At 38.5% G+C, this 25,211-nt stretch overlaps 1 protein-coding gene across 3 annotated transcripts; it reads left to right on the forward strand.

Annotated features, from left to right (window-relative positions):
- Positions 1-1,895: 1,895 nt before the first annotated feature.
- LOC148416074 (uncharacterized) lies at positions 1,896-25,011 on the forward strand. Of its 3 annotated transcripts, XM_088427501.1 has the most exons (18): positions 1,921-2,002; positions 2,209-2,299; positions 2,469-2,580; positions 3,676-3,868; positions 8,425-8,538; positions 9,943-10,032; positions 10,681-10,763; positions 10,987-11,074; positions 11,291-11,382; positions 11,776-11,839; positions 12,633-12,725; positions 12,862-12,923; positions 14,085-14,217; positions 19,741-21,135; positions 22,089-22,249; positions 22,948-23,143; positions 23,279-23,339; positions 23,441-25,011. In XM_088427501.1, exons 2-18 carry the CDS (start codon positions 2,254-2,256, stop codon positions 23,755-23,757), a joined length of 3,300 nt encoding a protein of 1,099 aa, XP_088283627.1. In that variant the 5' UTR covers positions 1,921-2,002; positions 2,209-2,253; the 3' UTR covers positions 23,758-25,011. The 3 variants fall into 3 exon arrangements, with proteins under 3 accessions (XP_088283628.1, XP_088283629.1, XP_088283627.1); XM_088427502.1 differs by having other exon boundaries at positions 1,896-2,299; positions 11,779-11,839; XM_088427503.1 differs by lacking the exons at positions 22,089-22,249; positions 22,948-23,143 and having other exon boundaries at positions 1,896-2,299; positions 19,741-21,140.
- Positions 25,012-25,211: the final 200 nt, after the last annotated feature.

The raw sequence follows: 25,211 nt of genomic DNA on the forward strand, positions 1-25,211 counted from the left end.
GACTTGGGACTTATCACAGACCCTGACTTGAGACATCAACTGACTTGACCTCATTTGTTCTTGCCCAAGATAGAATGGCTTTAGTAAGTGGTCCATTGTGTCAATTGCGTCGTTTACATCAAATGCTGCTCACGTCTGAAGGTAAAGATGATAAGCAGCAGATCGTTGACCAATGCTTGCTTCCGGGAGGAACTTCAAAACAAAAGTGTTCCGAGGGTCATTACTCTTCCCTGTCTGAAGCGATGAGTGCTGAAAGCCTCAGTAGAGCTGAACGAGTTAGACCAGGCATGTCCAAACCCGGTCCTTGAGGGCCACCTATCCTGCATGTTTTTGATGTTTCCGTCATCCAATGCAGCTGATTCAAATGATCAGGTTTGTTGTCAGGCTTCCGCTAAGCTTGCTGATGAGCTGATCACTTGAATCAGGTGTGGTAGGAGGACAGAAACCTCCAAAACATGCCGGATATTCGGCCTTCGAGAACTGAGTTTGGAACGTGCCTGAGTTAGACTCTATCTCTCACTGCAGTTGGACAAACCTTTACACGAGAGCCGAGATGTGTGTTTTTTTAAAGGTGTTTACTAAATTATAATGTCGCTAAAACATTGTTTAGTGATATCACTTCAAAAGAGGAGATAATTTAATATATTTTAGTGTATTTTCATTATCGGTTATCTAAGCATTAGCTCCTTAAAAAATATCAGGTGTGTCGGCACCCCTGCTTTTGATTATTTGAGGTTCGAAGGCTAAACGCGAGTTACTTGAGAAATGCTCAAGTGACTTGATTGCATCGCTGCCAAAATGAACTTTCATTTGTAAATTCAGGAGTAAGTCCATGTGTATTTTAGTATTATATGCACGTGATTTGGTGAATCATTTCAAACTCAAGGCCAATGGCCATCTAATTCTCTAGTTGCCCAAGAAGCAGAGGTTATTCACCGGATTACCCAAGAAGACAAACCACCCACAGCCAAAGACAAACAGGATATCAGTGAGCTAAATCAAACAAAAAAACTGAGCAAACTTTGAAACTGAGCAAAAGGAAGAATTTTTAACTGAATACTTTTGTGTGGTTGAATAAAAATGTTGGATTGAATTGTCCCTCATCACAAAATCTGGCTCAGTTGTAACAAGTCACACAAAACATTTGGGATAGGCGAAGACAGATATCATGGTATGGCACAGATATTGTTGCAGATACTTGTTCTAAGTTATCTGTTGGAATTTACGACGATCCAATCAGCTTGATCATGCTCGGCCAAGATATCAGTCTTGAAATTCTTTGTATATTTATTTCATTTACAGCTCAGCAATTGGCACGCTGCGCTTCCGTCTTCCGTATCTGACGTGACCTCATTACTTCTTTTAGAGTTTTCAACTTTTGTATTTTTTGTCATGATGTGGATGCCACACAGTGTTCAAAATGTGACACTACAGCAAAATTTTATTGTTTTTCTTTTCTCTTCACTGAACTCCTTGAAAAGAATTGAACATATGCTGATTAGGACATTTTCCTTCCATTGGATATGTATTTTTCGTTGTATTTATTTATTTTTGATACTTCTTATTTGAAGTTTTGTTCATAATATGTATTTTATGAAAGAGATCAGCGCACGTTCGGATTCATTTAATCTAATTTAAGGGGAAAAAAGAATATTTACAATATTTACAATATTCAACAGCATAGGCCTATTTTCTGTTGACGACCGCTTTTGTGGGAAGTTGAAACCAGGTCCATGCGGTCCCAGGCATAATGCAATGCGACGTTTTTTTTTTTTTTTTTTTTTGTTTTTTTAATAATGCGATGCGACGTAACGTCCCGTTAACGTTTTATGTGACGTCATGCTTGAACTGACGAACTTTTTGTACATGGGCATGCCATGCAAAGAGAGGGAAATGTAACCATTAAGACCATTAAAAATACACTACATCAACTACAATATTCTAACCCCCCATCTTGAATACGGCTAGTAAAAGAAGCTTTTTGGTGGACGTCTTTTGAAAGGTGAGCCTTTTTTTTAAACCAACATTTGAATTTGAATAAAACACAATTGCCATGAAACCACCCCTCACCTGTCATGTGCGTGACGACGTGCGTGACGAATATGTTTTTGTCATTAGAGTGCTTCTCCAAAACTGACGATGGCTAGCCCCGAACTTATGAACTGTTTGTAGTTGAGCCGCCACTTTATTTATTTAATTATTTATTAGTTTGTTTTCAGAAAATAACATATTTTGTTCGCTGCCAGCGCAGCTATGAGTGGCTCGGAGCTTTACGAAGAATCAGATCGCTCTGAAGAAGGTAAAGTACCCGCTGTGTAAATATTCCAAATGATCCAAAGTCACGAGTGGAAGCGAGACTGCCTTACTGAGACTTGTGTCTATGTTTGGTAATTTGGTTGAAGCCGTTAAGAATCCAAATAGCAAGGCCTACCCATAGATCAATATTATTTACGATCATTTTCCGTTAGATATCAGAGTGTACGCACGAGACATAGGCATCGATCCAGACAAGGAGCCGGAGCTTTTGTGCCTTGCCAGGGAAGCCACTTTTGCCCGTTTGCCTCCAGGATGGACTGAGAGGTAAGTCACCAGAGGTGATGATGTAGGCCTTCATTTTACTTCTCAATATTCGCAATTTGTACTGTAATTGACTCGGGCAGAATTAATTTGTGTGACTCTGTTTACACTGAGTGGCAGTGTGAATGGCATCCCCTGTGATTGACAATAACGACCTGTCTGCATGGGTGCAATTTCAGCCTATATTGGCTCTGTGACCCCAAACACTTGAGCAGTATTGAAAAATAGATGACTGGATAACTTTGCAGCACGCCAAGTTAATCCAAGTGAAACACAATGATCCAAGATACATTTGTCATTCATCTGTATGATTATCACAAAGCAATGGCCAAAGAAACGTTATTAGGAAAAGTCTACAATTACCAAATGCTAGAATCCAACTCTAACAAGCACACACACTACATTCATCAGGGGTTATTTTTAAGCATTCTACTATGTGTGATTTTTTTGGTGAGAGAAAATATTCTCCACTGTGGTGGGAAAAAAATTGACCCTGGAGGCAAAGTGCACCGTGGCCATCAGTTGTTTATTTAAAGGGCCAGTGATAAAATTGCTGATATACCACAACAAAAGTAGTACAGCAGGTTCATGTACTGTGTATTGATTTATATTCAAAGGCTCACAATAGAAACTGTCTGACATTTAGCTTGCGTAAATGTGTTTGCAGAAAAGAAGGCTAGTTTGTGACAGCAGCAGCTTAAACTATTCTTGTATTACAGACTTAAAAGTTTCCATCTGCATATACAGTTATATTCAAGCTTTGACCTGTTTGTTGTAAAACAGTAGTGCTTTAGCACCATCCTATGGAATGCTGGTGCCAAAGACCTACTGTATGTTCAAGTGAGTTGAGGAACTCTTTATATTACTACTTTGTTGCCATTGTGGAATCTACCACTACAGGAAATAATGAATCTCTCTTCTGCATATAGAGGGGTTTCCCTAATTATATGACATTTACATTGTGCTCACGCGTGGGACTGAGTGTGCCATGGATATTTTTGACTGGACTATTTGGCATTTATTTCTGTTGTTTTACAATGTCAGCAAAGGCCTTTTCACAGTGTCTTGCTTTGACTATAGCTGATTTGCTCCCAACAGCCAAGACGAGCGTGGGAACCCGATCTTCCACAACCACTATTTGCAGACGACGACAAAAGAACACCCCTGCAAAGCGCAGTACCGTCGAATGGCGGCCCAGGAACGTGAGCGTATCCGGCGCATGGCTGCTAATGGTGGCTCAGTAAACCAACTGGGACAGAAGGAGAATGAGGAGGCTAATAATACACTCACAGTGAGTGGCTTAAAGACCATTACCATGGCCAGACCACCCACAAGGGTGAGCCACAGGCCATCCCACCTGAAAAAGTACCGAAAATAGATGGCTAATGTAACCCTCTAACAATCAAGTGATGATTTCAAGTTTTTTAAATAAATTTAATGCCTTACATTTTATACATTTTATTGTTTTTTCCACTAAAGGTAAAAGTCAACAATGAATATTATTGGTATACTAAAGAATTGCATTTTTTTTTTTTTTAATAGTTGGTCATGACATACACATGACATACACCAGTGGTCCTCAACCTTTTTTCAGTGATGTACCCCCCTGTAATATATGTTTTTAGCTCAGTAACCCTTAACCAGTGCAAAGCACTTAAAACATGCCATCAGTCTGACTTATTAAACTTAAGAATAAAACTTTATTTGTATTCGTCCACAAAAAACAACAACATAAAGTGTCCTCTTTTTGATCATAGAATGGCTCTTTTATCAAAAAGAAAGAACTTAATTATTAATAACTGTTTGTCCACAAAAAATAATCAGCATAAAATGTCAGACCTGTTCTCAAAAAGAAAAAGATATAAATCAATATTTGTCCACAGAACCTTTAAACATGAAGCGTCACCTTCTGGGATTTCAGTCGAGCTCAGTTCACAAAAATAAACAATAAACCTAATTATTAAAAAAAAAACATTTGTCCACAAAAATAATTAACATAAAATGTCAGACCTGTTCTAAAAAAGAAATAATTATAAATAAATAATTGTCCACAGAATAATATTCAACTTAAAATGTCCTCCATTGTGATCATAGTAGCAATCTCTTCACAAATTAAATCATTACCTTAATTAATAATACATATTTGTCCACAAAAAACAATCAACATAAAGTGTGATACCTGTTCTCAAAAAGTAATATTTATAAATACATAGTTGTTCACAAAAAATTTTTCAACTTAGTTTCCTCTTTTGTGATCATAGTAGCAATCTGTTCACCAAAAATGACTATAACTATGAAAATAACTACAAACGTTCTCAAAAATTCAACTTAAAATGTCCTCTTGAGATCATAGTCAAGATACAACCACAAAAATAAATCATTAAGAGGTAATGATAGGAGGCACGTGACAAGTTGGGTATATTTCCATGAAACATTTCATTCAATAATTATTTTGAAAGGAATTTTGCTTGTTTGTTTTATTTAAAATCTCAAGTGTTCCCTGGAGTTCCTTCAAGGACCCTCAGGGGTACCCGCACCTCCACTTGAGAACTGCTAACATAGATGATGAATGATGATGATAAATTAACCACACTGTATTTTGATGAGGACAGTAATTAATTTTATTGGTCGATTAGCCATTTCAAAACAATAATAACCGGCTGGAGGTTTCTCACAAAACAGTAAATTCTGGTTAGTGTTGGAAATCACTCAGCTCGCTATCCTTTTTCAGTTTGTCCACTAGGTTGATCTTTAACATTCAAAGCTACTAAATAAATGCTGTCCCAATTCAAAACAGTGGTACGCTACCGAGCTACTACGTGCTGCACAAGATTCTGAACATTATATTCCGTTTAAGAAAAAAGTCGTGCTTCTCAAATTCAGCAACAATCAGAGATGGAGAAGGGTATGTAGTGCATATTTATGAATCCACCTCAAAGTTGTAGGATTTAAAAAAAAAGATAAGGACAAAGTTTTGTGAAACATCAAAATATTCTGTCTGTTATTCAGTTAATTTGATTAGTTGTTTTTAAGGTGCTTAAACGGAAGTGAAATAAGCAGTCTGGGAAGATGTTCATTCAGGTGTTTTATTTTCTAGAAAAAAAAGCATCACACGACACAAAAAGTCATATCATATAGATTTTTTGGCTTTAAGAAACACTCTAAAGCCAGATGCTTGTTCAACTCAAAGATGACAAACAAATATCAAGTGACTAATTTCTGAGGGAATCAAATCGAATCGAATCAATAGAATTTTGTCAAAAATAATAATGACAATACATAATAACTAACATGGCACTAATTGCACCACCACTGTTTTTTTTTTTCTTCACAGCTAAGTCTCACAAATATGGATGTAATAAGTGACCAACGGTACTCTTCATAATTCATACTTTGGCTCCATTTTCTCAGATCGTTTTTGCCAGATAAGCTTGTCATGTCAATGATTATTTTCTTCCACTTTAACCAAAGATTTTCAGTTGGATTGAAAACCAGACTATTTGCAGGCAATGACATTGGCCTTATGTGTTTTTTATTTCTTAACAAATGTTTTCACAATGTATTCTCTGTATATGCGTGATTATCTAGCAAGAGGATTTAATCATCCCCCAAATCCTATAAACCGATGAAGAAATGTGTCCAATATGTTAATGTAACATTTTTTTTAATGTAATGGACATCCATTCCCTCAGTGCCTTTACCTGACATGCCGTTCTTTATTATCAGTGATTGTTGAAATTTTCATTTTTCTTCAGGCAGTTGTCTTTATAAATCTCACTGGACCAACACTGAACAAAAGTTCCGTCATCACGTGCAGGTGAATATGTGATTCATCGCTAAAATGACTTTCATCCAATCATCCATCCTGAGCCCATTGTAAATCCTTTATCCTTAGGCCAGGGATGTCCACACTTTTTACATAGGGACAGATTAAGATGAGGTGAGAATGCTAAATACATTTTAGTAAACCACTTCCTTTTATATTTGACCTTTCTTTTGAAATGTCAAGATTCTCAACCATGTCTGGGTTCATTTGAAATATGACATGGCACTGACTATTAAATGTTACCTGAACTTTTACATTTAACAGCAGGGAAATAATCAGCAGTTTAAAATTAGGTTTCAAACGTGAAATATCACCACTGACAATTAAATGTTTTATGACATTTTCATTTTAACATTAGGGAAATAGGTAAAAAAAAAAATCACAAGTACAGGGTTCATTTTATATTGAAAAAAAGTGTTCATTTAATTTTTCATTTTCAAAAACAGGAAAGTAAGCCATCTTGATCAGAAGTAAAGTAGTAATCATAATAAATGAACTTATAATCAGATTTTTCATTGTAACTGGCTGATGACTTCTATGCATTAAACCAGTGCTTCTGCAAAGTCAACCGGCGGTCCCGCTGGCGGATAAACGCTTATTTTCATTCACACCATAGAGGAGTTCCAATACCTTGGCAGAGGATACAAACGGCCCTAAATTTATACTAGCTCGATGGTCAATCCTCACACCTTGATGTGCATTTCAGGTAAACGAGACGCTGCTGCGTAAGGCCGCGTGAAATCAACGCCGCAATTGAGAGACATGAAACGAGCCCCGAGTCATTGCGCTAGACAAGAGTAATGCTGCCCTCCTGTGGGCAAATGTGAAATTGCGTTCAGCGTGCACTGTATTTTAAACGTTGGTCAACACTGCTACGAGCCAGACATGTTTTTAATAAAACAATCTAATTGGAAATACCGGTGGTAATAATAATAATAATAATAATAATAATAATAATAATAATAATAGTTGAACGCAGTCAGCATTTGGGCCAGACTTTGGACATGTCTGCTTTAGGTGGTCTTCTCATTTTGTCTGTACTTGGTCCAGATTTTTGACAAAACGGTCTGAACAGTCCATAAAACTTTTGCACTGAGTACGGCTGAGCCCCCCCAACAAAAAGCCAACATATTTTACAGAAAGATCTACCAATTCCAAGTAGCCTAATATTTTACCAATGGCAATTTTTTAATGATTTGTAATTTCTAGCTTTTGATTGTAAAGCTGCTCCAAGAGAGCAACCAAGTGAAAATACTTGGGATCAGCGTTCACCCGTTTCTACTGATAATGCAGTACTTTCCTTTGTTTCAATTGGCATCTGGTGTAACAGCCACGATTGATGTCAATCCACTGGGTGCAACAACTCTCCAAGATATGATCACTTTCGCTTAAAGAGGAAGACAACCTCCCAAATTTCTTTTTAACTAGTATGTACTTTCCAGCTCCACTCACCTAAACACAACATTCTGATGAATATTGCATTTTTGGAGCATGAATTAAGCAGCAACTTTTTCTATGATTAGTCGTTACCTGATCAATGAGCAACAATGACATCCTTTTCAGTTGACTGCACATGGCAAAAGAGCCACTCTCAGAGATGGATTTCCTTCTGCTGGGTCATCTAAAATATGATTGTGACTGACTACCATATTCATTTAGCCTTGATTTCTTTTAGTGTTTTTTAAAGACACAAAGTTGCCGTTTGAAACAGCTTTAATTTTGTGCCATGCCGCTGTTTTTTTCTCCACATTTAAACAACTCAATGAACATCCATCAGACTGATGATTGCATAAATATGTTTCTTTTTTTAAATTAATTACCTCATTCTTCATCAGAGTTTGTTTTCCCTCAAAATATTAGAATACAAATCAGCCTTAAATAAACGTAAAGGTTGGGTCCTCATTTCAATCAACCCATCTATTTGATTCATGCTCCAGTTAAATCCTTTGTGCGACTTGGGTCTGTCCTTTTTCAGGTTGTAAGGAAATACTGTGGTTCTTGCTTTTTTTTTTTTTTTTTAGGGACTTTTCTGCAGTGGATTCCTGAGTGTAATTGGCAGCAGGTGGGATGAAACAACATCTCTGGCCCTGCTTAGCTTTGATGAGGAAGATTGTGGAATCAGTTCTGAAAAGGAGGTACACTTACTTGGGCACCTATCCGTCACATGTAGTTGTTGATGAGGTAGACATTTATTGATCTCATCAGTGATTTGATCTTGCTTCAAACATCACTAATATTCCATCTAATTATAGCTTGCATAAAAACCATTCAAGGCTCTAAAAATATATGATCTTAAATTTCAGAAAGTTAGATGCTGAGAATTTTGCTTTATATGTGATTAACAAATTCATTTGCCTTTTTCGAGAGAATGAACACAATCAGTTCTTGTCCTGTATTTGAGGACTTGCAGCATAGCACTAAAATATAAATAAACACAACTGAAAAAAAGTTATAAAGAAAGTGTCTCTGACAATTCAATTCATGTTATAGCACTCTCTACTGGTAAAAAGTTCATACGACAATCTACATGAAATTATTTCCACCGTGCCAAGCCGTAAATGATACATTTAACATCAACATTTTTCTTGCTGTGTTTTTAGGCTGAAAGTGGAGTTCTGATTGCATCATGTGACTGTAAATGTCACCAACCTGTAGTAACAATACTATATATTTTTTAAATGGCTTTCAAATGGATTTCCACCTAATATTCAAATAGGAAACACATCAAACACATTTTTGCTAAATGTTGTAACCGTAGGTTAGATGAAAATAGAGTAGAGCCAGAAATGATTTGCCTGTCTCCAAAATTCATCTCGCACACTCACAGTTTTTTAGTTCCTGGACCTGTTTCAATAACGACACTATTTCTTCATTTACTGTAGTTTGATGTATTTTTGCACCGTGGCGTCGAGGAAAGCAGATTGTAGGATAAATCAACACATAATCAAAAGTGAGTTAAACAGCGCTACGCAAGCAGATGAATTTGGATGATGCGCACAGTGAAACATGGCAATGTTCTTGGAATTGTGTTGCTTTAGGAATAGAAGCAATCTCTTGTAAAGCTCATACCTGGCTGATTACTCGAACCTATGAATACGGCTGTTGTGTCAAACAGGAAGATGACAAACTATACCATCTGTAAAAGATTTATATATATATATATATATATATATATATATATATATATATATATATATATATATATATATATATATATATATATATATATATATATATAAAATGTATATGTGGTATTTAAACAAGGAAAAGTTTCCTATTCCAAGTCCTTAAGATTTTATTGTATATTGAACAAAGATTCCACATATATATTTTATTATATTATTCATATATTGGTATGTTGCCTGGGTTATTGTGTGTTATATTGCATCTGAACCAAATCACCTTTGAAAATGACAAATTTAAATCATAAGGAAACTTTTAGCTTTTAAGTGACTGAATGATGCTGCTGATTTTTTTTGGGTGAAACTGCACATTTTGGTTTAATCTTCTAAATATATGTTTTTGTGTGTTTAATTTAGGACAAAAGAAACAATACAGAGCAGGTAGAAGAGACGACTTACTCAGACATGACTCATTCTGATGACCAACGTACCGAGTCACGGCAACAGGTGCAGTGCATCTAAAAGTATTTGCAGCTCTTCACTTTCGCCTCGTCATGTTTACAGCCACATTACCAAATGGATTGAATTGGTTTCAAGTGTTGGCAGTTGCTCAAAAGTGCCACTGCTCACCTACTACCTGGAGCTTGCAGAGGGCACAGGTGGGAAAATCAGGTGCAGAAAGTAAAACCCTGCCACTGTTTGGCTTTTGCCACAGGTGCTCACACTGAATGGCAGGTTAATGAGCCCTGGTAGAAGGGAATATTTAACGACAATTCTGGCTCCCTGTTCACCTTGGAGTTTATTCTTTATCTCTGTCATGGATGCCATATAGTCAGGCCACTTGCTGGGAAGTGTGTGTTTGTGTGTGTGTATGTGGGGGTGGGGAGGGGTGTAGCGTCCTCCAGGGAAAAAGTCCAGATAACAGGTGCTTTGAGGACATTCTAACATTGTGGTCAACCTTGATCTTTTAGCATGTGACTTTCAGTGAGGCTTCAAGTCGCTAAATTAGAAGGAGAACAATTGGTAAATGTTTGCAACCTTGAGTGAACCTCGACGAACCCCTGGCTACAGAGTGTTTGTGGGCTTTTGGCAGGACATCTTGTCTTGCCATCAAGAAGATTTGGGAAAAACAGATCTCTTTTGTGTGTTCTGAAGGTACTTCTACAGGGTCTCAGCTTCAACAATTCTGTTGGCTCTGAAAGTAAATGGGACTCTAAGGGGAGTAAGGCCTCAAAAAGGTTTGTTATCATACTTATGGACATGAAAAAAAAAAAACAACGATGCTTTTTATGTGCTACTTAAGCTGCTAACTCAAGACTGGAAAAATAGTAACTCTTACCTGTGATCATTTAAAACTACAAATTAGCAAGTTAGCAAAAATACATGCTATGGAGATTGCAATATTTGTGATGTATTGTCTTTTATTGATTTATAAATCTGTGGAACCCTCTTCCCTTTCAGCCAGGACTACTCTGAACATGGCTATCTTGGTAAAGGCACTGAGGAACAGAAAAATAAAAAGTATGAGGGGCAAATGAAAAAACTAAGAGTAAGTGGGCGATGTGTTTGTGATGAAGGCTTTCAGGAGCAATGTCATCCTCAAGCTCCTGTATGAGCCACTGCACTACATGTTAAACATGTGTTCCAAGAAGCCCTTATTGCTGTCATTTTATAGAAGCATATTTAGCAGTCTGGTTACAACTAAAAAAAAAATGGGACAGTTGTGACCTCAATCCCATTTTTTTGCTTTGTTTGTGTCTTAAAGTTTTTTGACTCAGACAATTCTGCTTTCTCTGGCACTCATCTGGAGACATATGCAAAAGAAGGGGAGGATGATGACACAGAAGATTTCAAGAGGTTTGTTTTGTTACTTTTCTTCAAGTCCTTTTGGAAAATGGTGAATGTTGATGTGGCTGGATTTGAGAAGAAGGAAATGACTCCAGATGGGGGTCACAATTGTGCTGATACTGCATCACGTGCGTGCGTGTGTTTGTTTTGTTTTAAAAAAAAAAGAACATGGCTTCCAAGAGTTTCGTAGTTCTTATGTTGTTCAATAAACTGAGAAGGCCATCAGTCCAACTACAAACCTGCTTTACAGTCCAAAATAAATCATTTTTACAAATGATTTTCGAGTAAACTAATTAGTCTTTTGATGTTTGTCAATTTAATACGTTTTCTGTTTAAAAAAACAAAAAACCAAAAAAAAAACTTTTTTGATGTTTTTTTTTTTTTTCCCCTTCCCTGCTCCAGCAGCACAGAGACTGTTGGGCACTTCAATGCCAAACTAGTGGATGAGCCAAGTAAATCTCCTACAGTGAGTGCTTGTCATTGGTCTTAATTTTCTGCTACGTTTTCTCATACAATTTTTTTGACGTAATGGAGAGCAGACAGTAGGAGAATCTGTGCTATTCTGCCCTACTGGGATATTGATGAAGACAAAGACGTATCTGAAGAAGATAGGGCCATGTCTGTCGATATTGACTATTAAATTTAAAAATTTGAGAATGAGTTTAGTGCAAAGGCTATTTACTTTGTAGATAAGATTTCCTTAAGACATTGGTTACGTGATTTTTTTTTCCTATTTGTTTTGTAAGAGAATGTTTTTTTTTTTTTTTTTTAAATGTACCAGTACATGGAAGCACGAGCACATTGTCCCTGTACAGGCCTCCCTCTACTGGCTCCTTGTTGATTTTAGGATTGGTTTTTTAATGCTATTTATTTTTTCAAGTCCCCAAATGGACTTACACCCATCTACCTCTCTGACTGGCAGGAACTTTATGTTCCCTCAGGGTCCCTAAGGACTTCTGATGAGCTTCTCCCGACTGTTCCAAAGTCAGGATGAAGCTCTGGGGAGACTGTGCTTTTTGCAGTAGCACCTCCAAAGCTGTTGAATAAGCTGCCTCTGCCTGTTTAGCATGCCCCTACTCTGCAGGTTTTAAATCGTGTTTTGTTTTGATTGAGTTTTTTAATGATTTTAAGTATGCTTTTTGATTATTGTTTGCCTGTCCTGCACTTTGGTGCCAAAGCTTGGTGTCTTTTAAATGTGATGTATAAAAAGGGTGGTTTTGTAATGTCATGTACTGTATGTGTTTCTGTTTTCATCTTAGGTCTCATCAGTGGCCATCAGAGATGGGGATCTTATTGGGGAGATCACTGAGCTTGAGGCCCAGTCTGATGACTATGAATCATTACATCAGGAGGTATATTCTAATCAGTGACTAGCTAGCATCAACTGTATATTTTGAGAGGCCAGCTTTGTAGCATTTTTCTACTAGCGCATAATGCCCCTATGTCTTGCCCTCTAATTGTCAAATTTGTCCTTGTTGTGTTTTTAAGATTTCAGAAAGGGGTTTGGACAGCAATTATTCTGTTTTTGAGACTGAGACAAGTAGTAGAAGGTTTGTTCTTCTAAATAATTGCACAAAGTAGTAGAAGGTTTGTTCTTCTAAATAATTGCACAAAAACCATTATTGTCAACCTAAAGGCACTGAGCTGATCACAACAGGACTGGTCTGGTTGTCTGAGAACATGTTTTACATTTTATCCGAGCTGGCCTTATTAGTTTATGCCTGTAGTCATCATTGGCTGTAAATTTGTTTTAACCAGCTTGATTCTTCTTCCAAACTAGGCTGTCGCCATTGTGAGCTCAACTCGTTTAGTAACAAAAAAGGCAGAGAATCCTTTCCTTATCAGTTTGTGGGTCATTTTGGCTCCAATAGCGCTCAGCATCGTTACCGTGAGTAGTCATTATTTGATGTAGAACTCCTGGTATTGCATGTTAAAAGCATTCTTTTTCTGCAAAGTTGTAGACTCGTCACCTGTCTCTTCACGTTGCGTTTTCCGCTTCCCAAAGATGTCTTATTTATTTGTCATTTAACTTATTTATGAATGAAATCTTGGTGCTCAAGTAAGCAAACCGAATCGAAGAGAATCCATCTAGTCTTCAAAATAAAATGTTATTCAAACTAAAATAGCTTTCAGTAGATAAAATAGAAGTAGTTCATTATTTCTGATGTGACCCATGAAGCCCGGTACCAGTTAATCCATGGCCTGGTGCAGACCAGTGGTTGGGGACCTCTGGTCTAGACTGTGTTTACGTTTCCATACTCCTATATTGCAGTTTAAACATTTCTCATTAATTTGGAAAAATTAACTGGGTGAAATGAAAAATCATTACTTTGACAAGTGATAGAGGCTTTGATGATTACAACGGCAGATAAAATGACTGACCAAATCTGTTATTCCATCGGGATAATTTTGCGTTTTGAAAATGTTTTTGTCATTTGGCGGTCTGTCAGTGACAGTGTCTTGAGACGGACTACCCACCTCTCTGCTGTTTAGCCTATGAATGAACAGATGAAGCCTGTTCTGCTGAAACGCTAAAACATCTTCTAAGACAACCAGGGCAGTTCATGTCAAATGACCTGGTACCAGATGATCAGATCAAAAAATGAAAAATTTAAATACAATGTGAGACTGGTCATCTTTTATTTTATTTTTATTTTTTTCACTCAAACCATAGCTGTAGAATTCACTCATATTTCCACTCCTCCCCATAGCCAAGATGAGTCAGGGAACGACACCTCTGTTGAAGATGTCTACAGTGACATAGTGGCTCAAGCGTTTCAACGCAATGATACTTATGGGCGCTCAGAATCCAAACACAGGGAAAGGGTAGAAGAATCAACTGCGGTGAGTCGATGTTTGAACATAAAAACGTGGTTTAATGTTGCAATGTGCAGTAAGTTATGGAGAAGGTGTTGGAATGATGGTGGGCATAGCAATCATATTTCAGTCCACCGTAAGGAGGCTGGATGGGCAAACTTGACCGGCCGTGATAATGCAGGTGTATGTTTTGACAGTTTTAAAGTCAATTAGGGCATCAACATTATGGATGAAAAAACAGTAAGTTGTAGACCTAATGCATTTTGTTGCATTTAATCACAACGCATGCTGACATTTGATGGTTTACTGGCATGGCGCAGTTCAAAATTCTCTTGTCTACTTTGGTCCAGTAAAGGGCATAAAGCTGGCTGTGGCTTCAATTAAGTCAGCAGTGACCACAATCCCCACAAGTCTCAAAGCGTTTCATCTTCCATGTTTTGATCCGACTAAAGCCTTTACAAAACATGAAAAACATGTCAGACTTTGATCAGAGCATGAGAACCAGGATCTAACCTACTTAGAAGTCTATGTACTGGGATTCATGGCCAACCACAGAAACTGAGCCTCCATTTGAGCCTCAAGGACTCAACAGCCCTTTTTTCTTCACGGCCCATCTTGGCCACTTTGACTGATGAAAAAACTTGGCAAGACTTGAGGAATAAAAAGGACAATGATTTACTATTTTTTAGGCAAAGATATGTGCTAGTAGTAGCAGAGAACATAATGTAAATTTATTTTGTGTTGATTTGGGGAAATGGCGGTTTTGTTTAAATGTCAGAAAATGAAGTTGTGAATAATTTCCAGATCCTTAGTACCTGTACTTATATTGGAGTTTTATATCGTGTACAGTATCTGCATTTGTATGTCTATTTTATGACTAGTTTTTGAAGTAGTTTAAAACATCCAGAAGTGCCCAATCTGTGAAACTTTTCAGGTGCTCAACTCTATTGAGCTATCAATCATTCTGGCGTCTCTCTCATTAGTCTTCCGACAATGGTTTTTAACTGGTTCTTTTTGTGGTGAGCCTTAAGGCTGAACATAAGAATACACGCAGGTGCAAAAAAATTGAGCATGAACTCATCCATTGCACTGACATTTTTGGAGTCTCAAATGCTGAACAAGACAAGGACAGGGTACTTGTCAAAACACTTGGAGTGAGTAACTTGTTTTATTTTCAAATTTAATCTCATGATCCAGTGGTGATAGAAGGGATGCCCCTGGGAAGGAAATAGTAGGAGTTGATGCCCATAGACTACCATGTGTGGAGAACTCCATGTGGAACAGGTGAGGGAGTCTTAAGAATACTCGAACCATGGAAGGCTCCAGGAGTTGAGATGGTGGGCCGAGACACACCTAAAGGCTGATTCCAGGTACTGAATGTCTCTGTCTGGCTGTCCATTGATGTAGGACAATAACCTGATGACAGGGGACGTCCCCAGAGTTCTAAGAATGTTTGGAACACCTGAGATGAGAACCGGGGACCCTGGTTAGTAACAAAGTCAATGTCGTTGCCATGAAGCTTGAAAACATGGTTCACTGGGATGTCTGCAGTCTCAAGTGCAGAGGGAAATCTGGATAATGCAATCATCTTGGAGAATCAGTCTGCCAAAGTTAATATGACGGTGTTTCTATCGAATGGAGACAGACCACAGACAACATCGATTAACAGGTGGGACCAGAGATAGCTGGGGAAGGTCACAGGTTACACGAGACCCATGGGGCGATGGATGAGAGGACTTACCTTGGTGTCAGATGATGCATGCAATGATGAACTCCATGACAACTGGGATCATTCAGGGGCCAGCAAAATCCTTGTCACAAGAACTGGAGAGTTTGATTCAACCCAGAATGGCAAGCCAGCTTGGAATAGTGTCCAATTGGACTTGAGAGTGGACAGAATCTGGGAACAGGAGCCGATCCTTAACGCCGGAGCCGGAATCTCTTTTTCTGGGAGAGAACTGCCCCAACCCCAGAGTTAAGTGGATCCACCTCAACGATGAACTGGAGAGCAGGTTCAGGATGGAAAAGCTCTGGCCAAGGGTGAACAGGACTTTGAGGTGTTGGAAGGCAGAGTCAGCTTTGGGAGTCCAAGCGAATGAAGAGGCTGTAGAGATGAGTTGGGTGATGGGTGTGGTGACCTTTCTGGGCCGTTCAAAGAATATGCATCTCCTCAGAAAATTAAGCAAAGAATTTCAATGTTTCTGACTTATACTCCAACAAGGAAGTGGCCCCCTTCCCTTCCTGAAGCAAGATAATGACATGGGCCAACTTGGCGTGATCATCTGAATATAAGCTAGGTTGATGTTCAAAACAGGAATTGGCCACAAGCACCTACCTCCCTAGAATATTGTTAATTTGATGAATGTAGCAGTAGTAGGTTGATGAGTCCCTGATTGGAGGTGTGGAACTAGATTGTAGCAGGTGATGAAGTCTGTAATGTAAAATAGTTATCCATTGAGTTGACTGTAGTGGAAAGCTTGTGAATAGAATTCATAACCTCCCTCAGGAACTGCTTGTGTCTGCCGAGCAGACCTTCCTGTGCCCTCTTGGCTTTGTGGATTGTTTCATCTGACTCTGCCGGGTCCATGACTGTTATGAACATTCTGTGATGCAAGAGTTGAACCCAGGACATAACAAAGAATCAACTTCTGATAGCCTGCTTAAAATAAAACATTAGCTCCAGCCATGGACTCTATTCAACCTGGAGAACGAAAAAAAAAAGTTAAATCCTGGAAAAAAAAACACATTTTGAGGCATGTAATTGAACAATAACTGCAACTATGTCATGCATGTCGGACCCTGAGCATATAGCTCCCCACTCATTTTTCCAGTAAGTTTTGGATTTGAAAAAAAAAAATGTGCATGAGCTAAGATTACCACCACTTTTTATTTCATTTGTTAAAGATCGAAGATGATGCTAACAAATGAAGTTTATGAATGCACAGATTCTGTCTTTGGCCTACTACCAACAAGATTTCAAGAGGTGCAGCACTGTTTGAGCAACCCATTGACACTGACATCTCTTCTTGTACGCATCACCTGCAAGTGTGCGATCTTCTCTGTGATACGGCAGAGTGGAGTGAATTTTGTACTAAGGATTTACAATTAGTACAAAATGTGAACAATTATATACAATAACATTGGGGAGGGGGTGTAGGTATTTTACTGTTTTTGCAATTTTGCAATTATTTTTGGAATAAATGGGAGATTGGTTACTGGCCTATAGTTACAGAGACAAGAGGAGGCACCAATTTATGAGAGAGAAAAAGAATACACTCCACCGGGAAGTGCTGTGGAAGAAGGAAAAGGAGATGAGAGCAGTTGGACAAAAAGGAGGAGCTGATGAAAAGAGGAAATGGAGGACATTGCACATTGAAGAGAAAGACACAAGAATATGGCGATGAAAGGTCAAGCTGAGGAATAGCAAGAAATTCAAGATTTGAAGGATGCAAAAGAAACTAGAATTCATCTCTGTCGAGAAGAACTGAGAAAAGTAGGAGGAGGAAAGGTTAAAGAGGAAAATAAACATGAAAAACTGCACCAAGAAGAGCTGAATAGAGCTGTAAAGGAGGCAGAGCATTTTCTGAGGGGAATAGCAAATGATAATACAATTCTGCATTAAGGTGCTCAGGAAAGCGCAAGAGGAGGAAGCAGAACAGTTTCAGAAGTAGAAGGAGATATGACTGCGTACAAAGGAAGGAGCTGTCAAACGCAGAAGAGGGGAAAGCAAAAGTGAGGGACACAGAAGAATCTGCTGCTACCACAAAGAAATGACGGAGTAGTGAAAAGAAGAGGGAACAAAGCATTTGAAGCAGGGGATAATGCCGCTCCACCTGAAGAATTTGCAGCAACAAGATGAGAAAACGAATATTTAGGAGGGAGAAGGGTATTAGATTTAATTCGCGCCAGGAACAACAAATGAAAAAAAGGAGCAGGAGGAAAGGTTGAAAAAAATATAGACGTCTCCTTGAAGAGGAGATTTGCAAGGCGGATGGGGAGTCACATTTACATCAACAAGAGGAACTCAAAATACATGGAGAGAGAAAAACAATAGGGTTGATCACATTTGCGCCATATACTGTAATTACTTTTGCAAAAACACACTGAGCATGTGCGGTGGCCATATTCCTTTCAGAGAAAAACCTGAGCTGTAGAGTACATTTACGAGCTGAAATTTGTAATCTGACAAGCTATTTAATCCAAAATATCCAAATGGACATATGTTTACAACAAAAATCTACTGCTTCGACGTCTGCCGTTCTGCCTCGTGATCAGTGTTTGTGATCATATCATTTTTTTCATAGTTTTGCTAAAATCCGGGAGTAATTATAAGAAATGTCTATACTAGGTTCAAGCATCTAAGCCGTAGTGATTTGAGAAAAGACACCTCTACATTTCGTTGGGAAAAATAGACCAAAAGCTAAAAATGCTGGTCGGCAGTTGCAATCACTGTGCAGCAATGTATCTTTTGCATGGTCAGCAGAAAACACGCGAACTACTTCATCGCATATGTGTCAGGTTGAAGCTTTCTAAGGGGAAGTACTGTATTTTCCGTACCATAAGAAGCAAAATAAAAACCTTTATTTTTCAAAAATCAAAAGTTATAATCCAGTGCGCTTTGTCTTTTCTCTAAATCCCTAAATCTCAATCACACCGGGATATAAGCGAAGGCACACACACAGTATTCATGCCAGTGGCGAGAAATCGATCAGAGAACATGATATAAAACGTACAGTAGGCCGACGTACACTGGCAGCAATAAACCAGAGAACATGACGTAATGTGCGTAGTACATACTCAGGCAGCAATACACCAATCAGAGAACTTTGTGTAATATGTGCAGTAAGTACGCTGGCAGTAATAAAGTCTATGGTATATGTACAGTGCCTCAGCTATAACGAGACTATAACCGAGTTCAAAGAAAATATATTCAGTACATAAACTGGTCTCAAAGTAAGTAATTTTAAAAAGGAAAGTTGTGATTTTATTTAATTTTTTTGTGAAAATTAGCGGCACGGGTTTTGCTAGCTAGACCGTGCAGCAGTGGAAGCTATCTTTCTGCACATGTTGATGCCTCTTCATGTTAAAGGCCAATGTTAAAGGCGTTCCCTGCGGTGTTTTGTGCCAAGAACAACATTTTCCACCAAAAAGATGCAGGTGTCACCATCTAAACCTTTGGCCGAATGCGCAAACCAAATGTAACATCATTTGTGATCAACCCTATTTGATAGTGAGTGGGTTTGCTTGCACTATAAGAGACTGACGGAGAGAAGAGGATAATTAGCAGTTAATTAGGGAAAATGGTTTGAGAAGCTCTCTCGATGAATAAACTTAGAAGAGAGGCGGTAGCATTGCCGAGGAAGGAGAAAAGAGAATGAGCAGTTAATGAGTAAATGATTTGAGAAACTCTCTCTTGATAAATCATCATAGAAGAGAGGCGCTAGCATTGCCGAGGGTGGAGAGTCATGTTTTGTCAGGAAGGGCTGAAGAGAGAAGTTGATGGTTTAAAATCTTTTCAGAGAGCAAATGACGAGAATGTGTCTTCATCAGGCGTTGCTTAGAAGAGAAGAAGAAAAAGGAGCTGACCATTTACAGAGGGAAAGACAGACAAGAATGCGTTTCTGCCAAGAACAACCGCGAAGAGAAGAAGTGGATGAATTGGAGAAAATAAGGAGGAAAAGGGCAAAGAAATCACATTATCTGAAGGGACTGCAGGGCGAGGATCTGATGGGGGAAGAGGATAAGGCATTAAAGAGAGAGAAGGCGAAGACATGGCCTCGCAGGAAGGAGCGCAGCACAACAGAAGAAGCAAAAGAGCAATTTATGAGGCAAAGTATGACGCAAACAATGCTCCATGGAGAGAAACTACTGAAAAGCGATCACGAAGTTAAGTGCTCGAAGATGGAAAACAGCCAGGAGAAGCCGAGAAGAAAACAGGAAGACTTGTTGATAATGTTCGATGAAGATGAACCGGGGGGTGAGGAAGAGGAGTTAGGGTACTCCTCAGGAGACGAGGTAAACGAAAGCGCACGTCCCAGAACGAGTGATCCAATGTGGCTCCAACTGGAGGAACTTCAGAAGGATGAGATGAAGCATGAGCAATTGAGGAGCAGGAAGGAGGAGGAGGAAAAATGGTTGATGTGGGACAATGAAACATATAATCCACAGGAGTTAAGGAAAGAAGATGGTGAGGAGGAGGTGGATTTTTTAAAAAGACAAAAGCAAAGATTTTCATTTGGCATTGAAGAACTGAAGAGAGAAGAAAAGGAAAGAGTGGAGCAGTTACAAAGAGAAAGGGAGACCAGAATACGCATTTTTGAGGAGGAGCTCAGACAAGACGAAGCATTTGAAGCTGACAATTTAAAGAGAGCAAAAGAGCAGAGAATACGTTTCCTCCAGGAAAAACTAAAGACAGAAGAGGAGGAGGAGGTCGAGAGATTAAGAAGGGACAAGAATAGGCGCGTGAGTATCCTCCTTGAGGAGCTGCAGAAAGAAGATGAGGATAAACAATTAAAGTGGGAAAATGAGAGAACATTGCTCTGCCAGGAGGAAAAAAGCAGGCATGTAGACCAGGTGCAGTCGAAGGTTTTTGAGAACGAAGGGAGTCTCTGCCAAAATGAGCTGAAGAACGAAGAAAAGAGAACATATCACATCCATGATACCTTGTGGAAAGAGGATGATGAGATCGAGCGATTCAAAAGGGAGAAGGAGAACAGAATGTATTTCTTTCAAGAAGAATTGAAGCGAGAGGAAGATAAGGAAGTCCAACAGTTAAATATTGAAAAGGACAAACGACTGGATCATTTCCGGGATGAGTTGAAGAGAGAAACCGACGAGTTGATTGACAGACTCAAGGCTGAGAAGCAGAAGAGAAAGCGTCTCCGACAAATAGACCTGTGGGGAGAAGAGAAGGAGAGGAAACTGAAGACGGAGTACAAGGAAAAGCTGAGGTAGGATGAATATATTTTAGTTTATTCTAATATACAATCAGGCAATCAATATACTGTACTACTGTATAATAAGATAAAAAAAATACAATTTTAACATTTCACACATTTTTTTTCATGTAACGTTGAACAAATGACCAAACCCCATTACTTGTGTCTCATTACTTATTGTCTCATGCGACTGATCAATTTATCATGTTTATTTAGATCGTTTTACTGTCCTAGGTGTCGGGCAGAACCCTCCATTCCATTAACATCAATTGATTTCTCCTCGCAGATATACTTTGGTTTTTGAAACAAACCAGTGTTTGCTGAGAAAAGATTATTTGAAATTTGGCGGCAATGCTTGTTTTTACCACGACAACAAATCATCTTGATATATCTCAGCCATCATCCAATCAATCTTAAATCTTAGCTTTCAAAGATGTGAATTTATACACCAAAATTTTCACTCAAAACGGAATTTTTCTGGTTGATCTGAGGTGGAATGCCGCTTTGGATTATTGCTTCTGTGATTGACTAACGACAAAACCAAGGTGTATCCCACCTCTCTCTCAAAATCAGATGCAACATCTGCCACCCGATGAGAAATACTGGTATAAAAATAATGGGATGAGAGGATATCATCCCCGCAATAAATTTCACAGAAGTACATATAGAAACATGCAAGTTCCACTGTACAGTCTATTATAAGATGGTCTATGCAATGGAGATTCAAATCCCCATCGTTTGATTGAAGCAGACATACTTCAAACTATTTCACCGTGGTACACTTTTAAAAGCATTTAACTTGTTTGTGTTTGTTGTCACTTTTTGTAAAGAATGTGAGACCCCTTGCCTACACATCGTTGATGCGCTACCTAAAAAGATTGTCATGTCTCTTCTGGTGTATGTCAAGATGTTTGAACACGGCAGCTTCAGTGTCCAATTAATACTGTCTCTATCCACCACCTGAGTGCTTTGCGGCAGTGTCTTCTGATCAAGAGGAGAGAGGAGAGAGAGGAGACCTTGTTGAACAGAATGTTTGAGCAGAAGGAAACATTAGCAGAATTTGACTGGATGGAGAGAGATGGAGAGCAGTTTGAACTCCGGTTTGACAATCTCAAGCAAATGTAATAATGCACGTATATGCGTGTATAGGCATGGGACGAAATGAGAATGTGATGGTATGATAAACTAGAGCAAAAATATCTTGGTATCGCTGTATCACAGTATTGAAAATACAGCTCACAAATATGTTTTTCAATTTCTTGGGGGTAGCCATTTTTCTAGATTGTATGAATCGTTTGATTTTCAAACAAAATATATAATATGGCATTTGTTACAATAACAAACATTTACCACGCACAGAACTGTGTGTGTATATATATATATATATATATATATATATATATATATATATATATATAGCTATATGAAACTCAATTACTATGTGCATTAATTCATAGTAAAATGTAGATTCCATCTTTTTATGTCGACGAGGGTTGGTTTCCTTGTCATAAGTCTCATAAAAGTAGCATAAACATGTTAGCCACGTTAGCCGTGATTGATTTGCAATTAACTACCATCGAGTGACAGTAGTCTATTACAACTCGATTACTGTGTATTAATTATAAGTACAATGTGGTTTCATGTCGACGAGGGCTCTGTAAAAGTAGCATAAACACGGTTTTGTCAGATTTGCACGATTTTAAATAACCGTGACTTTCAAAATCGCGATATACAGTATTGCCATTGCAGTTATCGGCCCATGCCTATATGTGTATTTATGCATGTGCGTGAGTGTGCATATGTGTGTGCATTGGTTTAGGGAAGACTATGAAGCCGATATCAGAGCACTTTGCCTGGCATTTGACGACAAATGGGAAGCTGAACGCGATAGGCTGAAGACTCAAAGGAAGCAGTTCTTTGAATCCCTTAAGGCAGAGTCGGAAGACGAGCTGGAGAAACTGAAATTTAAACTCCAGGAAGGCAGGGCAGATAACCTGAATTTTTTATCACCAGAGGTACAAACATGTTTTACTCACTTTGCACCTGGTTGGATGAAATTGTTTAATGTTGTACAATAGTCCAAGAGGCATGAATCTACCCGTTTGACTGGTTGTCTTTGGAAATGGTTTGGTGAAACTGTATCTCAACAGGTTCAAGATAAGACTTTGGACCTGGGCTTCTGCAACACTTTTTATCCGTTCAATGTTGCAGGTAAGATTGTTTTTTTTTTGTTTTTTTTTTTCTCACAGCTACTATTGATTACAAAAAGATGATTACCAAAAGTACTGCATCATTTTTCATATCTTATCCAGAGCTCCATCATGAGATTTTTGGTGCCTTCAGATCACCTGCTCAGAAGACTAATTTCACACATTTTTCAGCCTACACAAGTACTATGCCTACCTACACAGCCATGCATCCGTCAATGTGTGCTTCACCGTCACTGTTGTGTTATGCAAAAGCAAGAGTGCCTGGTGAACCGTTTACCACCACATCCTTGGGAGAAACACATGCAGAGATTCCTCCTGCTGGGTACTGTGATCAGCTGAGCCTGAATAAATTCAATGAGATCACAGTTTATCGTTTCCAAAGACAAAATGCTCAATGGAGTCCATTTGTACTTAAGTGAAAACAATTTATCTGCCCATGAATAATTGATGCAGTGTATACATTTAATTCTACAAAGGTTTGTTCCTGTAGAATATCAGTCTCGTGAAGCCATAAATACCAAATAAGTGCATTGTGCCTCCTAGACATTCAAGAACCAGTAGGAACCTCTTTAACACAGCATGGTCAAAATCACGCTGGAATGAAAACCCATAAGGGCCACAAACGTGTTTTTCAGTCAGAAGTCCATTTAATATTCAATATAAATGATTATGCACTGAAATAAATTGTTGAATTAAACACTCATAACTCTTGTCCTAAATCTTGTAACTCATTATAGAAAAAAAAAAAAATCAAATGAGTACGTGATGAAGATTTATGTTACATTTATGGTTGACACCCAATGGACTATCACTAATATAGCGCTTTTCTACCTTTGGTACTCAAAGCACTTTACGCTAGTCATGAACCTACTGATGATGCAACATTAGGAGCAACGAGGGGTTCGGCGTCTTGCTCAAGAACACTTCATCATGGTTGTGGGATCGAACCCACAGCCTCTCAGCTGTTAGATGACCGCTCGACCACCGAGCCATGCCTCCCGCACTAGTTCCAATCCTACAGTATAAACTAGTAAGCACATCCCTTTGAAGGTTTTACCTCGTCTTGAATGTCATTTCACGAACGAGTTACACGAATAGACAAAGCAACCAATGAAAGAGCGGAACACCATTGACGTGACCTTTTAGCACGACATGGAACCAGATAGACAAGCAGCGGTACCAACACAGTGCAACACGACTATACAATGCATACTATACAAACATGCTGTCCCTCACCTCGCGGCAGGCAGATCATGTCATCCGAACATCGACAAATTATCCAAATTCATCGTAAGTTCTGGGTTGTCTTTCATGAATTGGTTTCTACTTGTAATTTAATGCTTTCAAGCAATTTGTGTCACAATGTCGTTGGACTTATTTGTTTACAATGGTGAGCGCATCCCTCCCTTCCCACCATGGAGAGAATAAGAGTTTCTTTCAAAATGTCAAAAAAATTGAGTTTTGAAATGTCTTTAGTGTAATGATGTATTGTAATAACATGAATAATGTAGTAGTTTGAGCCCTCAGTGTTGTCACTCATAATGTTTACCTACAGTTGATGACGCGTCACATACGAATCATTCTGGGACAGAGAAATCTGTACTTTGATTCTCGTTTATTTGGAATGAAATGTAAATCAGATATGAGGTAAAAGAAGAAAAATAAACTTGAAGTTGAAAAGACGATTGTCATTGCAAAGCCAGTCTTCATGTTCGTAAATGCAAGCAATTTGGTTAGATTTGTAAGTCCTGTGATCTTTTTGTGTTGTTTGTTTGTCTTTTTGTTTTTACCTATTGCATAGAGAAACAAAAACAAAGCAGTGTTGAACCATCAAAATGCATTTTTACGGAGCCCCTCTCAGTTTACTAATTCA

This window comes from Hippichthys cyanospilos, chromosome 11, assembly GCF_059441005.1.
Source record: "Hippichthys cyanospilos isolate Australia breed blue-spotted pipefish chromosome 11, RoL_Hcya_1.0, whole genome shotgun sequence".
Taxonomy (NCBI): domain Eukaryota; kingdom Metazoa; phylum Chordata; class Actinopteri; order Syngnathiformes; family Syngnathidae; genus Hippichthys; species Hippichthys cyanospilos.